Here is a 13,976-nt window from a genome sequence, read left to right as displayed (position 1 = left end):
ATGTACTTGCATATCTGTGAAGGCATCATTAATGCTGACAGGTGTATGAACTACATTTGCAGCCATCCAGATGATGTCTTTTTTTCAGGGATATCCCTTATTTTTCCAGCAAGACAAGGTCAAGACACATTCTGCATGTGCTCCAGCATCTTAGTAAAGAGTTCAGGTGGACTGACCTACCTGCAGTTCAGACCTGCAGCTCACTGAAAATGTGTGTCATAAGAAACAATGATGGAACAAGGTGATAAATCAGTCAAGTTTATGTTTGATAATTATAGTGTCTTTGTACTGCATTAAAATGATTAACTGCAAAGACATATCATTTGGCCCAAAAACATATATATTTCTTTGTAGGTACAGTATACAACAACTTTTGATGCTAAAATTCCCTTGCAAATGATTCACTGAAGTTTCCTTAGTTTATAATGACGCAACCCAATTTAGTAAAGGTGGGTGCTCTTGGTACCCAAGTGTTCGTAGCCAACGATGAATGCAATGATCAGTGGAGCTGTTTACACTCATGTTTAGGTAACCTTAAGCAAAGTAGTCTTGTTGCCTAAACCTAACCAAACTATGACTGAGTCAACTAAGCCTAAAAATAGTAACTCAGCATTGACCTTTTGCTTCAGACATTAACCCCAAACATTAAAACAAAACCAAATCCATGATCTCATTAGGTCAGCACGATTAAACAGTAGCCCAGTGTAACCTCGGTTGATTTTCCTTGCAAGTTGTAGTCATCTTCAAATAGTTTCTTCCACTTCAGTTCAATTTAAATTTGGACTCCCGGTAAACCTTGTCAGTTCACTTTTCTCCTGTTCTAAAGCTGTCATATCGCTGTTCAAAATGCACTTCAGTGGGCTATATCTGTCAGTAACTGAATGCATCACTGCTAGTTCTGCCCTGATGTTTGGCAACGATTCTGTCCTCTGTTCAGTATAAAGTTCAACTTATTACTTATTGAAGCTATTCCATGCAGTAGAAAACTATGTGATAACTGTGCATAACAGAGAGTATCATCATTTGGTCCGTGATCTCTCCCTGGAACCTAATCCCGGTTTACTGGCTCCTGGCTTGGGAGCAACAACTCTCTAGTAAAGCTTTCTCCATCAGCAACAAATTTGCAGAGTACTGTGGATGCAGTCTCATGGCAAAATCATGAGGTGCCAAGGAACATAACTGAATCTCAGAGTATCAAGAGAGACTTCAGAAATAAGATGCCACACAGATTTAAGCAACAAACTTTATTAAGGACTAACGTTTAAATGCTAGATGTGTCTTTATCAAAGTAAAAAAATGTGCAATTTGGCAGACCTCTGAAAAAGATACTGTCATATAGGCCAAAAAAGACACATGCGCAAACAGCATGTTTGGTTTTTGGCCTATATGACAGTATCTTTTCCACCCTGACACCAAATATGTCATGCCAACCAGTATTAAGAAGAAAACATGAAAAACTTTGTTGCCTTGCCATCCACCCTCTCCATCCTCAAGCTGCAGAGAGAATGCAGGGACAGAGAGGTTGTTCAGTTGAATATGTGTCTAGTCTGCCTCACTCATCAGTCCTTGATTCTATCTGACTGAGGTTTGTGCTAGAGTCCATGTCCCTGACCTTGGCTCTTAAAACAAAAAACTAAATTGAGAGTCAGTTTGCTAGTATGAACAATTGCCTACTGTTTTTAAGTGTTTTTATTATTGTAGTGTCATTTTTAGCTAAATTTGGAGCAAAAGGCTCGAAGACCAGTACTGTTGACCAGACTTTCTGCTTGTCGGCTTATGTGACTGGCCACATCAGCATGACATCAGGTTGGGTTACTCTTTATTCTGTTTAACTTTTAGTTGTAGGACAGCTGCATTTTTCTGGCTTTCCCCATTGTCCTTTCCCAGCCTAAATGCACGACCCCCATTCAAATGAATGGAAGAACTGAAGTTTTTGTCCAATGCCTGATTTGTTCCGAATGGGGCCGTACACTGTGATAATGAGAGTAGTTTGTTAGTAGTTTGTTTACCAGTCTGAGCACGGATAAAACAAACTGCACTCTGCTATTTAAAGTCAGAAAATAATGGAAAAGTTATAGGACTTGTTATAGGGCCTGACATTTTGACACATCACTGTACAAAATCACATGTATCCATAAATAAAATGATTGATGATGGTTGAAAGCATTAAACTGCTTCACATCACTGTCACTTTACCATGACTTACTGAAACACTTGAAAAGAACAGAGCCATTGCTCATAGTACAAGTAACATATTTGCCTACAATGACAAGTCAAAATGTCTGAATGTTAAAAAAGGCCTCTTCTATAATTTTCTTGAATTTAAAATGAATGTCCATCCTGGTTTCTTCCAGATAGCTGAGTCTGCTGGACAGTTCCCTTCATATCCGTGTTACATATTGTTAAAAAGGAAATGTACACATGTTTTTGTCATTTTCAGTTTTCATGACACACAGAAGAGTTGCTGTATGATACAATACTGAAATTTAATGATAAAGCAAGGAATCTCTGTCTGTTTGTCTGCTTGTCTTTCTTTCTTCCTGTCTTTCTCACTGTGGTTCACATATCTTGAGAACCGTTCATCCGACCTACTTCATACTTGGCAGGTTTGTTGCTGAAGGCCTAGAAAATGTGATGTCGAATTTGTTTAAAATTTGGACATGTGACACATTCAGTATTAATACATTATGAATAAATAGCAGTGAGTGTGGAGGGTAAGAGTTCATAAGAAGTGCGTCCGTCTTGTATGTGATAAGAATACCAGCATTAAAAATTCTAAATTTAAGCGTCTGTAATTGTTTTAGCTAACTTCCTGTCTGTTTTGTGGTGAACAATCCCCTCTCTCTACGTTACTACACTTGCACAACTCCTTTATTTTTTCAAGGCACCTCTCTTTGCCTCTTTCTCTTCCTCAAGCGTTTTTCTTTGCTTGGCCTGTTTGGTAGTATAAGCTGACACCAGGACCACTGGAATTGGTAGCTTACCCGGATGTGGGTACCACAACAGGAGGATGCTCTGTGTTTTCACCAACGAGAAAGGACATCTTTACGAAGTTCTCTGTCCCGACGGAATAAAGTGGGCAGGGTAGGAGGACAGACATGTCCTATATGTCCAGGTTTATTAAAGACTGTGACAAAAAAGTGTAATGTACATATTGTATGGCTGTGCGTAGGTTAGGCACTGAAGCTTTGAAGCTCTATGCCCTCTCTTGTCTTTATTGAGTGCTTTAGGTGTCTACACGCACACACATACACACACAAATGCATGCATGTGTGCGTGCACACAGGTACACACTAAACACACACGTTTCGTGCAAAGAAAAGAAATGAAAAAAAATCAGACAAACAGTCTGACAAATGAAGAGATGAACTACATTCAGCTACAACAGTCTGTGATAGTGCAATATCTACACACACATTTTATATTCACACTTGCACTCACATTCACAAACACACACACACACACACACACACACACACACACAAAAGAGGGTCAGATCTCAGTGGCGATTCCGGCGCTGACTTGCTCGGCCTTTCCCCTGCAGGATCTGATCCCATCTCTGGACAGACAGACAGACAGACAGGCAGACATGATAAATCACCTCCATAGACATTATGCATTATTATACATCACAATGTTGGTTTATTATAACTTCCAGGTAGAAAGCCACTTCATCATTCATTGGCTTACATAAAATGTATCTGTCTGTTTTACTGATGCTGAATTATATACATAATCAATCCAAAAAGCAAGTTCAGTGCTGTCATATCTTATTGATAACAAAATGTTCACTAACATAATGCTGAGACCTAGTTTACCTGTTGGGCTACAGATTAAAGAGAATGACAGTTTGAGTTTACCCCAAACTAGCAATAAAGGCCTTCGTACACCTGTCAATCATGTTTACACACTGACTGAAACTTTTATCTGTCATACAATTTTTCAAAACAGATTAAATTTTCTGCATTTTTTCGCATCTTTTCTTGATGTGATATATGTGTGTGGTATGCATGTGTGTGTGTGTCCCTACATACTGCCAGTCGCTGTTCATGATCAGCTGGTTCGCAGAAATAGGCAGATTTCTTCTAAATGTATGGTTCAAGTACAGCTAGCAGTGTATCAAACTGGACCACTGACATCCCGAAATACCACCACGGAAATTTCGCAGCTGCTTTTACAGCAACTAAAACTGTCTTGTATTGTTTTCTGGACTGGATGGACCCAGTAGCTATTTTCCTTTTCTTTGTGAAGAGGGAAGTTAGAGGACCACAAAATGATCTCCATTGCTTGACAACTTGTCTTGTATTGGGAATTTCTGCAACAATTACAATAGCTAATGCATCTGACTCAGTGTGCAAGGTTTCAGTGTGCAATGTTTTTTTTTTTTTTTTTCCGGATGATGATTAAAATGATTAAAAAAAAAAGTGCATATGAAAATAACAGACTTGGTCTGGAGGGGCCTTTTGACCGAGATGCGCTGCTGTCTATATATCAGAGATGCTAGCAAATCAACACAGTACATAATATAAGTACAGTAGAAGTGTCAGACAAGTATGTTCAGCGGATATAACACTATCTTTGATAAGATGTTGCCTGTGGTTGCTGGAGTGTTCAACCCACATCCAAAGAGCAGGACATAGCTATGAACGTTGTGCCACATCCTGAGCACTGAGTGAAATGGCTATTGTGAACTGGACTTTCTTTCAAATAACCTGTAACCTCCAAAAATGTAGTAAGTAAATTATATCTACCTTGGCCTTGGAAGTAGCTCTGGGTTAGGTTAATTTAGAAGTTAATCATGTAGTTTAAGTCTATCTTTTTCATAAGACGAAAGCCTCACTAGCTTCCTGTTCCAGGTGCTCTGTGCTAAATATATTTAGTAAGTTTTTTTTAGAGGAGAAGGCAAGAAAAGTGGCAAACTTCTGATAGGCACCTTCTTCCTGTCAATTGAATCCCAGAAAAATCTGATAGAGATTGACCACTGGACATCAAGAGGAAGGGAGATCGGTGGGGCCTAAGTGCCTGTTCTCAGCTATCCTCCTGTGTCCACAAATCCCTGGTTGGAGGGAAGTGATTTGGCCAAGATGAATTTACTGTTCAATCACACCACAACTGAGACAAGAATAAGCTAGTTAGCGTTCCCTTTCTTAACTGTATTTTTAGTGGTCCGATGCCAATAGGTTGTGTCAGTGTTTTTCTTGCAGTTGGGTTGTAAAACAAACAGCCAGCGGTGGAGGCTATAACGCAGATTAGGAAGTGTATTTTACCCGGTAAAACCCTTAAACGCAGTGTCTCTGGGCTCCTTAGCGGGCAGCGCAGGACATGAAGCAACAGCCCATCCCGCAGGCACCTGACCTGGCTGCTCTGTCTAGCCAAGAGACACAGCAAAGAGCTGCTTCAGAGGATGAGTGTCCCCGTGAGCAGCTGCAGCAGACCACAAAGGAAGCTGAAGAGGTCAGGGTTTTTTCCAGGGAAAGTGCATTTCACTAGCAAGGACCACACCTTCAACAAGATACGTTTAAACGTTTAAACGTTTTATTATGAGAGAAAGAGAAAACGAAACGTTGAAGATCTTGGTTCTTCGAGCTCTTCGAGTGCGTTGTGGGGAAGCTCTGTAGAGAATCCGCCGCCGCACTCGGGCAGCAACGGACCCCCTCATGGTCCTACGAAGGAGAGGAAAGAAAGAAGAAACAGGGAGAGAGAAATTGGGTGGGGGGGAGGGGCGCAGAATACGAGAGAGAGGGTCAGGTGGTTATTTATAGGAATATCGGAAGTTGGCGCTGTTGAGGTGTGGTCCTGCTCCTGAAACTTTGCCATATTAGCTTCAGTTCACTAGCAAGGACCACACCTTCAACAAGATACGATTAAACGATTTATTATGAAAGAAAGAGAAAACGAAACGTTGAAGATCTTGGTTCTTCGAGCTCTTCGAGTGCGTTGTGGGGAAGCTCTGTAGAGAATCCGCCGCCGCACTCAGGCAGCAACGGACCCCCAAAAACCTCCAATCATTTGAGATGAAATTGTGCGGATCTGAGATCTTTGAGATCTGAACGGATGTAGTGGTGAAACGTTTGGGAGGACCAGCGGTCCATGGGTCGCATGAAGTGTTCTGGGATGCCTTTACGGGAGGCTGAAGTGGCCGCTCTGATCCTGAAGGAGTGTCCGGAGTAGTTAACGCATAAATTACCAGACAACGAGAGCACGTGGCAAAAGTGATGGTGGAACGAGAAACGAGTAGCCATTTGTCCGGATTCGGAGATGAAGAGACAATCTGTCATGGTTATGCTCTGACATTTGCAGAATTACAAGGAGTTAGCAATGGTTTGAAAGGATTCGGTGGTGATTGGACCTTGGAGTAGAAGATGGGTGTAGGTGGACCAGATCGAGTTAGCTTTAAATAGAAAACAATGGTCTGAAAAACGAGACGAGTCTGAAATGCATGCATGGCGGCTTTAGTCGATGTGAATGGTTGAGGTGGTGAATTTGGAGCACCTGAGGAAAGTGAAAAGCAAGCAAGAACGTGGCTTCCACGGTTCGGGCGACTCGAGGAGTGCCGTACCCGGAACGGATAGTGTGGAGGCAGATTAACTGCAAGTCAGCGGTGAGAGGAAGACGGTGAGGGCTTGATGAACTGTTAACGAACTGCCGGTTATTGTCTTAGAAAAGAAGCTGATACCCCTAAGGTAAGTTTGATGATGTGATTAATTGTCATGGTGGAATGGGCGTGAGTACTGAAAGAAGTCGCGGTGATGAGATCGAATGACGGACAGGTTGTGTTGTATTGGTCGTGAAAGTGATGGAAGTTTTTCCAAGCTGTCCAGTACGAAGAGAGGGTCGAGAGTGATAGGCTGTTGATGATGGAGCTCTGGGAGTCGCTTATCAGGGGTATTAGCGCCGGATTTACGAGTTGATTGTCGACGCCCGACTGGCGTAGGGAAGGTATCTGCGTGAGGTGCCAAGCTTTTGAACTTCTGGCATTCATTAGCGAGCTTCGGGGGCGATTCTGCCACAAACCATCTTCCATTGTAGAAACCCCCAAAACTGGCCTAAGGAGCAGCATCGATGTACAGATGGATGTCGTGCGGGTGAGTCGGTTGGTCATCGTAAAAGAAAGTGATTCCGTTCCAATTGGTGAGAAGGTTAAGTCACGGACGGATTTCAGCAAAGCTCGAGCTATCCAGGGAGATGGAGGTCAAGAGTGATGGGACGGAAGAAGCGATGGATGGTAAGTTGGAGATAAAGGCTCGCCCTTGGGGGATGTGCGTAAGGCGAAGTTGAGGTGGCCCAGAAGGGACAGAAGTAGAGTGCAGAGGAAGGACGGTTGAGCTTTCCGACCGGGAATGAAGCCTAAAACTTGTTTGTGTCAAGAGCGATTCTAAGAAATTCAAGGGATGTGGAGGGGCCCTCTGTTCTCTCTGCGACGATGGGACCCCGAGGTCGGAGAAGACTGAAGTTAGGGTAATTAGGCCGGAAGCGGGTGGTGATGAGGTGGCGGAAATGAGGAGAACTGTTCCAAGAATGGACGAGGAATGGAATCCCATGGTTGTTAGACTGAATCCAGCCGAGGGCTTCAGGTGGGGTGTCGAAGAGTTTAGGCTGCTTTGCAACCAAAGGTGAGCCTAATGGCGAAGTAATATGTACCACGCCAGTGGATGCTGAAGAGAGCCGCAACCTTTTCCCGGCGAGTTTGATAAGGGCGATGGCCTGGTTGATGGTGGCGTGAAGGGAGAAGTCCTCACTCGGGTTAGCTCGGGTAAAGCTATTGATGCTGGGGGTGATACTGCCGAGGGGTGCTGAAGGATCGATGATGATGCGCTTCTTTCCCGGGAATTTGCTGGTTGCGATACTGAGGGGCTGATGCAGAAGTTGGGAAACGGAGGATGGGCAAACAGTCCGATCATTGAAACTTTCCTTAACTTCCTTAGCGAGCGTGTGGTCGACTGAAGATTTTTTGATTTCGAAGGAGATGGATGATTGTGTGGAAGTCCGGGTTGAAAACCTTCTTCGAGTCCCTTATGAGAAACTAGCTTCGGCGAGGTAGGTTGTACGGGCATGTGGGGCGGGCATGGTCCCTGCCGCAGAGGGAGTAAACGTGGAGGAAGCGGCACTGGGACACGGTCCATCCGGTACTGTTGAAGCCGTTGTAAATCGAACGACCTCCTTGGTGCACGACGGGCCTGCCTTTCTTATCTACCCCGTCAATTACAAGAAAGATGACAGAAGGGGTAGATGACACCTGTTTTGGAGGTATGGGTGCTTGTGGAGCTGCCGACGACAGGCGAGAGAAGGCTGAAGCTCTCGTTTGGTCTAGGTGCAGCTCAGTGTGGGTAGCTGTGTATAAAGTGAATTAGTGGTTGCCTGCTGAGGGGGAAGAACGGGTGCTGGCATCCCGGTGCCGACGACCCCAGCCGACATGAGCTGCTGGGACTGATGGAGCTGGGAGATGGAAGCTCCCTGCATCCGGCGTAGGGCGCTGGCACCCGGTGCCAGGTGCTGCGGTTGATGCAAGCTGCTGTGGTTGCTGGAAGTAGGCGGTGGAGGGCGTCCGGCTACGGCAAGCTGCTGTGATTGCTGGAGATGGGTAGCAGAGGGCGCTGGCATCCCGGAGCCCCGGTTGACGCGAGGTGCTGTGGTTGCTGGAAGCAGGTGGCAGAGGGCGCTGGCATCCCGGAGCCAGGTGCCCCGGTTGAAGCGAGCTCCTGTGGCTGCTGGAAACATTAAGCACAGGGCTCTGGCATCTCGGTGCCAGGAGTCACAGTTGAAGCGAGCTCCTATGGTTGCTGGAAACAGGAAGCAGGGGGCTCTGGCATCTCGGTGCCAGGAGCCCCGGTTGAAACGAGCTGCTGTGGTTGCTGGAAACAGGAAGCATGGGGCTCTGGCATCTCGGTGCCAGGAGCCCTGGTTGAAGCGAGCTGTTGTGGTTGCTGGAAACAGGAAGAAGGGGGCTCTGGCATCTCGTCGCCAGGAGCCCTGGTTGAAGCGAGCTGCTGTGGTTGCTGGAAACAGGAAGCAGGGGGCTCTGGCATCTCGGTGCCAGGAGCCCCCGCTGAAACAGGCTGCTGTGGATGTTGGAAAAAGCAGCGGGGGGCGCTGGCATCCCGGTGCCAGGAGCCCCCGCTGAAACAGGCTGCTGTGGTTGCTGGCAGTGGGCAGTAGGGGGCACTGGCATCCCTGTGCCAGGAGCCCCCGCAAAGGTTAGCTGCAGTGATGGCTGGAACTGGATGGCGGTGGGCACTGTGGCGTTTGCCCTTGAGGTTGTAGGTTGCTGTAGCTGATGATGATAATCCTGATAGAAGTTGGAGGGTCCTGGAATCCAACTGGGCGCTGGAGTTTAGTGATGACGAGAAGTGGTGGCGAAAACTCTGGAGTTGTTTGATCTGGCAGAGGATCTTTGTCTCTGCTTTTGCTGCTGCTCTTTGTTTTCTTTGGGCTGTGTTATTTGATTGTACTGTCCCTTTAACAAGAGCGTAGACGTCACTGCCTGTAGGGGTGTGTGTGATGACGTCACCTGGAAGCGATCTGGCGATCTCTTTTTTTTTTTTTTTTTTTTTTAAAGATTGGCTGTTGTGATGGCTAGAACTGGATGGCAGTGGGAACCATGACGCTGCCCTAGATGTTGTAGGTTGCTGGTGTCGATGATGAAAATCCTGATGGGGATTGGAGGGTCCTGAAATCCATCTGGGCATTCCCTTTGGAGTGGAGTGATGACGAGAGGTGGTAGCAGAAACTCTAGAGTCATTTGATCTGGCTGAGGATCTCTGTCTCCACTTTTGCTGCTGCACTTTCTGTTGTATAAGAGCTTTCTGCTGTCTTTGGGCTGTAGTATTTAATTGTACTGTCCCTTTTAACAGGAGCGTCGATGTCGTGGCGTGTTGGGGTGCGCGTGATGACGTCACCCGGAAGAGAGCTGGTGTTGACGGAAGAAACTAACATGCGTGTGGAGAAAGTTTGGCTTTATAGTCCATTCGGTAAAACAGAATTCATTTGTCGTTTAAAGTTTTCTGGGGAGTGGCTACTGTCCAATTGGTGATTGTAGAAGATGAAAGCCAGTCGGGGAACTCACCGGAGCGTGGAGACGTTGTGACCGGAGAGTTGTTCGGCCGGTGTTGGTGGAATGATGGCGGGAGGCTTCGCTTCTTGGAGGTGAAGGAGTCGGCGAACTGTGGCGAACTGCAGCGACTGTTCCCGAATTTCCTCGTCCTCTCTTTGCTGTGGAAGGAGGTGGGCTGGGAGACACGGGGGAGTCGTCGGACGATCTATGATAATCTTGGATGTTGAGGAGAGATGAACCAGGCGGGATGCGAACCATGGATGTGACGAAGTTGGTGCTCTTCGGACTCGCTCGCGTCCTAGCCGGCTGTAGGGCCACTGGAATCGGGGTCTCGGGTACGGAGGTGACGGGAAAGTTGTCGGCTTCAGATGAAGATCTCGTCTGAAAGATCGTCCGACGGGGATAGTGATACGAAGTCCATGATGAGGTGAGTAGAGCCTGATGTATCCCGTACAAAAGTTTGGATGTGCTCGGGCGAGGCGATGTCGCATGATCTCGTTTCTGGGCGCGAGAGCGCAGAATACGAGAGCGAAGACGAGGAGAGGGTCAGCTGGTTATTTATAGGAATATCGGAAGTTGGCACTGTTGAGGTGTGGTCCTGCTCCTGAAACTTCGCCATATTAGCTTCAATTTAAGAACCACTGTATCAATCGGAGGTTTCATGCCTGGTTATAATTGTTAAGCTACGATTGGACAATTGCTAGTTGAGATATGGATTTAGCAAAGGTGAAAATGTTTTATCCAGTGTAACATTTGCACTTTGTTGTTGACCAAACATGTCTGGTTCACCCCTTTACAGTTCTTCTTAGGAAAATACATCATAGTGCGGTAAAAAAAAAAAAATTCTTAACAAATGGTGACATACTAAATAAGCAGTTGTGTCATTTGTTTGCTAGTTTACACATGATAGCGTACTTACTAACACACTTTGTCAATTTTGATTAACAGAATAATATAGTCTCTTTTGCTCAGTGTGCTAACTTGTCTTCTCTCATATTACTCACATGCTGTAGATGAAATCATCTCTTTGCAACAATGTTTTCACTGAAGGAACTTAGTTCAGTTGTCTGCCATGGAGAAATGGTGCAACTGAACACAGAAGCTAATTCAATGCACAGTTAAGTAAAACTGGTATTCAACTGTAGCAACAGGCAGCATGCAATACAATGTCGTTCAGTACAAATCAGTATCAACTTATAAAACCTCCAGCTGTACCACTGCAGATGTGCTCTGATTCTATCAGCACATACTCATCCTGATGCTGATACTGCTCAGAAACGGCTGCTGTTTGTGTGTTTGCATTGATATGTGAATCGCACCTTGACCTTCTTGCCCAATTTGTCCTTCCACTTCTGAGCAATGGAGCCGTCAATCAGGAGCAACCTGCAACCACAAACGCAGAGTGAGGTTTATCCAGGGTTTCCTGAGCGTTTTATAGAGGAAGCATTTTTATGGATGAGGTGATGACATGTGTCTGTTATGTCTGTGTCTGTTTCTGTCTGATTGCTTACTCTCCAACCCTTAAGAGTTAAAAAAAGAGGCATAACTGCTCTATCTTTCACCATCAGGTGCTGATGTGTAGATTATTGTACTGCAGATTATATTTGCTTTTTGACATGCACTTGGTTGAAAACAGTACAAAGACAGTATATGTAATATTTTGCCTAATTGACTATAGTGGTTTTTAAAAACATAAATATGCTTATTCTGAATTTGATAGCAGCAATTTGATAGCAACTCAGGTAAGTTGAGACGAGGGTAACAAAAGACTGGCAAAGCTGTGGATTACTCCTTAAACACATTCCAAAGGTAAAAAGGTTAATTAGGAACAGGTGATAGTATGAGGTGCATCCTCGATAGGCACAGTAGTTTGGAATTAAGGTGATGGTTTGATAAGCCCCTGGACACCTTACCCAAAAGAGCATGCATTGCATTGAAGTTTAAATATCTATGTGGAGGTGAGCGTGGTGGAGGTGTGGCTGCGGGAGAGAGAGAGAGAGAGGCGGTGAGGGCTCAGGAGAGCAGCGCCAGGTGAGTGATTGACAGAGCTGGCACCCAGTTACTAATCACTGTCTCCCTTTATAGGAAGTAGCGTGCTGGACCTCAGATGGAGGATGCATGGGAGATGCACAGGAGAGCAGATAGGGAGCTGCAAGACGAGACGCAGGACGAGATGCGCAAACCTATATTATTGTGTCTTTGGTGGTGTTGAGCAATAAAAGAGGCTTAAACCCAAGAACTGTGTGCTTGGTGCATGCGAGAGAACTCATAGTAGCCTGGAAAAGGCTACCAGCTGGAATTGGAAACTGGAAGAAAACTGATGTCAATTACAATAATTTTAATACAGACAGTAATGCGGTTTTGGATTATCTGTTACAACTACTCCTGCTCATACCTGGAAGTCTCCTCGTTCTCGTAGCCCATAATGAGGTACTCCTCTCCAGGAGTCAGAGGAGGACACAGGCAGGAGGATGAGTAGTACAGTGTCTGTGTCTCTTTGGGAATGTTGACCAGAGAAGACTTGAGCACCTCCTTCACATCCACCACTGCTGTGGGCTCAAGACCGCGATTCCTCACCTCCTTCACCCTCACCCGGATCACTGAAGGAGAGCAACATCAGCATACAAACACACATTGGACACTGGACCTAATGTCTCATACAGAGGCAGATGACAAGTCAGGCTTTTAAAATACTTGAATTAAAAAGTGACAGAAAAAAAAGGTAATCCAAAGCAGCAGAACACCATGAATGCTTTCATGGTCACAACCCATCCTGTGTAATCATTGTTTTATCAGTCTGTTATACAAACTACAAACCATGGATAGTTTGCCAGTTTACTCATTGAAAGATGTCTCTTATGGGCTTTACCTGGTGAATCAAAGTCAATGTGCTGTGTCAGCAGTGAGTTAGACTGCTAGTCTATGAGTTGAAGTTGAACATTACTGGGGACACACTACATGTGTCCTTGGTCTTCCTGAAAGACTCACCGTGTAACACCAACAAAAGTTCTACAAGGGCGTTGCATGTAGATGCCTTAACACCCGTTTCTATGGAGGCACACTTTACCTAAAATAGAGATGAGCTCATCAACATCGTAAAAAGGAAGTGAAGTAAGGAATTTTGACTGAATGCAGCAGAGTACAAGAAGGCTCTATCCTGAGCCCAAACGTTGACAAAGTTGTTCAGTCAGGTGACAAGGAAGCACAGAATACCACAAGACTATGACTGACAGCTGATTTTAAGGAGACATCAGCAGAGGGACCTAAACACCAACAGCACTAAAGATATGTGGGAGGCCATTTAAAAGTCACAAAATACCAAAGCAGGAGTGCCCCCATTGTGTGTTAGGCCACGCTGATGCCATGGATGAGCTGGACACATTTTATGCTCACTTTGATCACCTCAACAATGAGTCAGCTACAAATGAGTCATCTACCCCGCCTCCAGAGGACTGGCCACTGTCAGGAACCAAAACGTATGTGAGGAAGAGAATGAACATTAATAAGGCTGCTCATGTACCTGGCCATGTACTAAACAGATTTGCAAATCAGCTAGCTGAAGTTTTTACTGACATTTATAACATCTTACTCTCACATGAGACTCTTCCCTCCTGCCTCAAGACAGCTACCATCATAACTGTACCTAAAGTAATCATTATTACCTGTCTGGTAATAATGATTAATGCCTTGTGGCATTCACCCCCATCCTTGTTAAGTGCTTTAAGAACCTGGTTCTCAAGAACATCAACAATAACATCTATGCCAGACAGGACCTTCCCCAGTATATTTTCAGGACCAATAGATCCGCAGAGGATGCCATATCTACTGTCCTTCACTCAGTCTTGATGCACAGATGCACAAACAAAATGCCAGCTCGCACAATCTGCCATGCCTCAGTCACATCAGCCGATGACACCCATTTTCA

General features: G+C 45.2%; 1 protein-coding gene across 2 annotated transcripts in view; it reads right to left on the bottom strand.

Moving 5' to 3' along the window:
- Positions 1-1,229: 1,229 nt before the first annotated feature.
- The window catches only part of frzb (frizzled related protein), a 61,172-nt gene continuing 48,425 nt past the window's right edge, over positions 1,230-13,976 (bottom strand). For both annotated transcript variants that reach the window (XM_030428655.1, XM_030428654.1), the window contains 3 exons: positions 12,447-12,651; positions 11,371-11,434; positions 1,230-3,559 (listed from right to left, as the gene is read on the bottom strand). In XM_030428655.1, coding sequence (XP_030284515.1) covers positions 3,500-3,559; positions 11,371-11,434; positions 12,447-12,651 — 329 coding nt within the window. In that variant the 3' untranslated portion in view covers positions 1,230-3,499. The remainder of the gene's footprint in view (positions 3,560-11,370; positions 11,435-12,446; positions 12,652-13,976) is intronic.

This window comes from Sparus aurata, chromosome 9 (assembly GCF_900880675.1).
Source record: "Sparus aurata chromosome 9, fSpaAur1.1, whole genome shotgun sequence".
In the NCBI taxonomy this organism is placed as follows: domain Eukaryota; kingdom Metazoa; phylum Chordata; class Actinopteri; order Spariformes; family Sparidae; genus Sparus; species Sparus aurata.
Note: the sequence above shows the minus strand (reverse complement) of the source record. Positions and strands in the feature narration are given on the sequence as shown.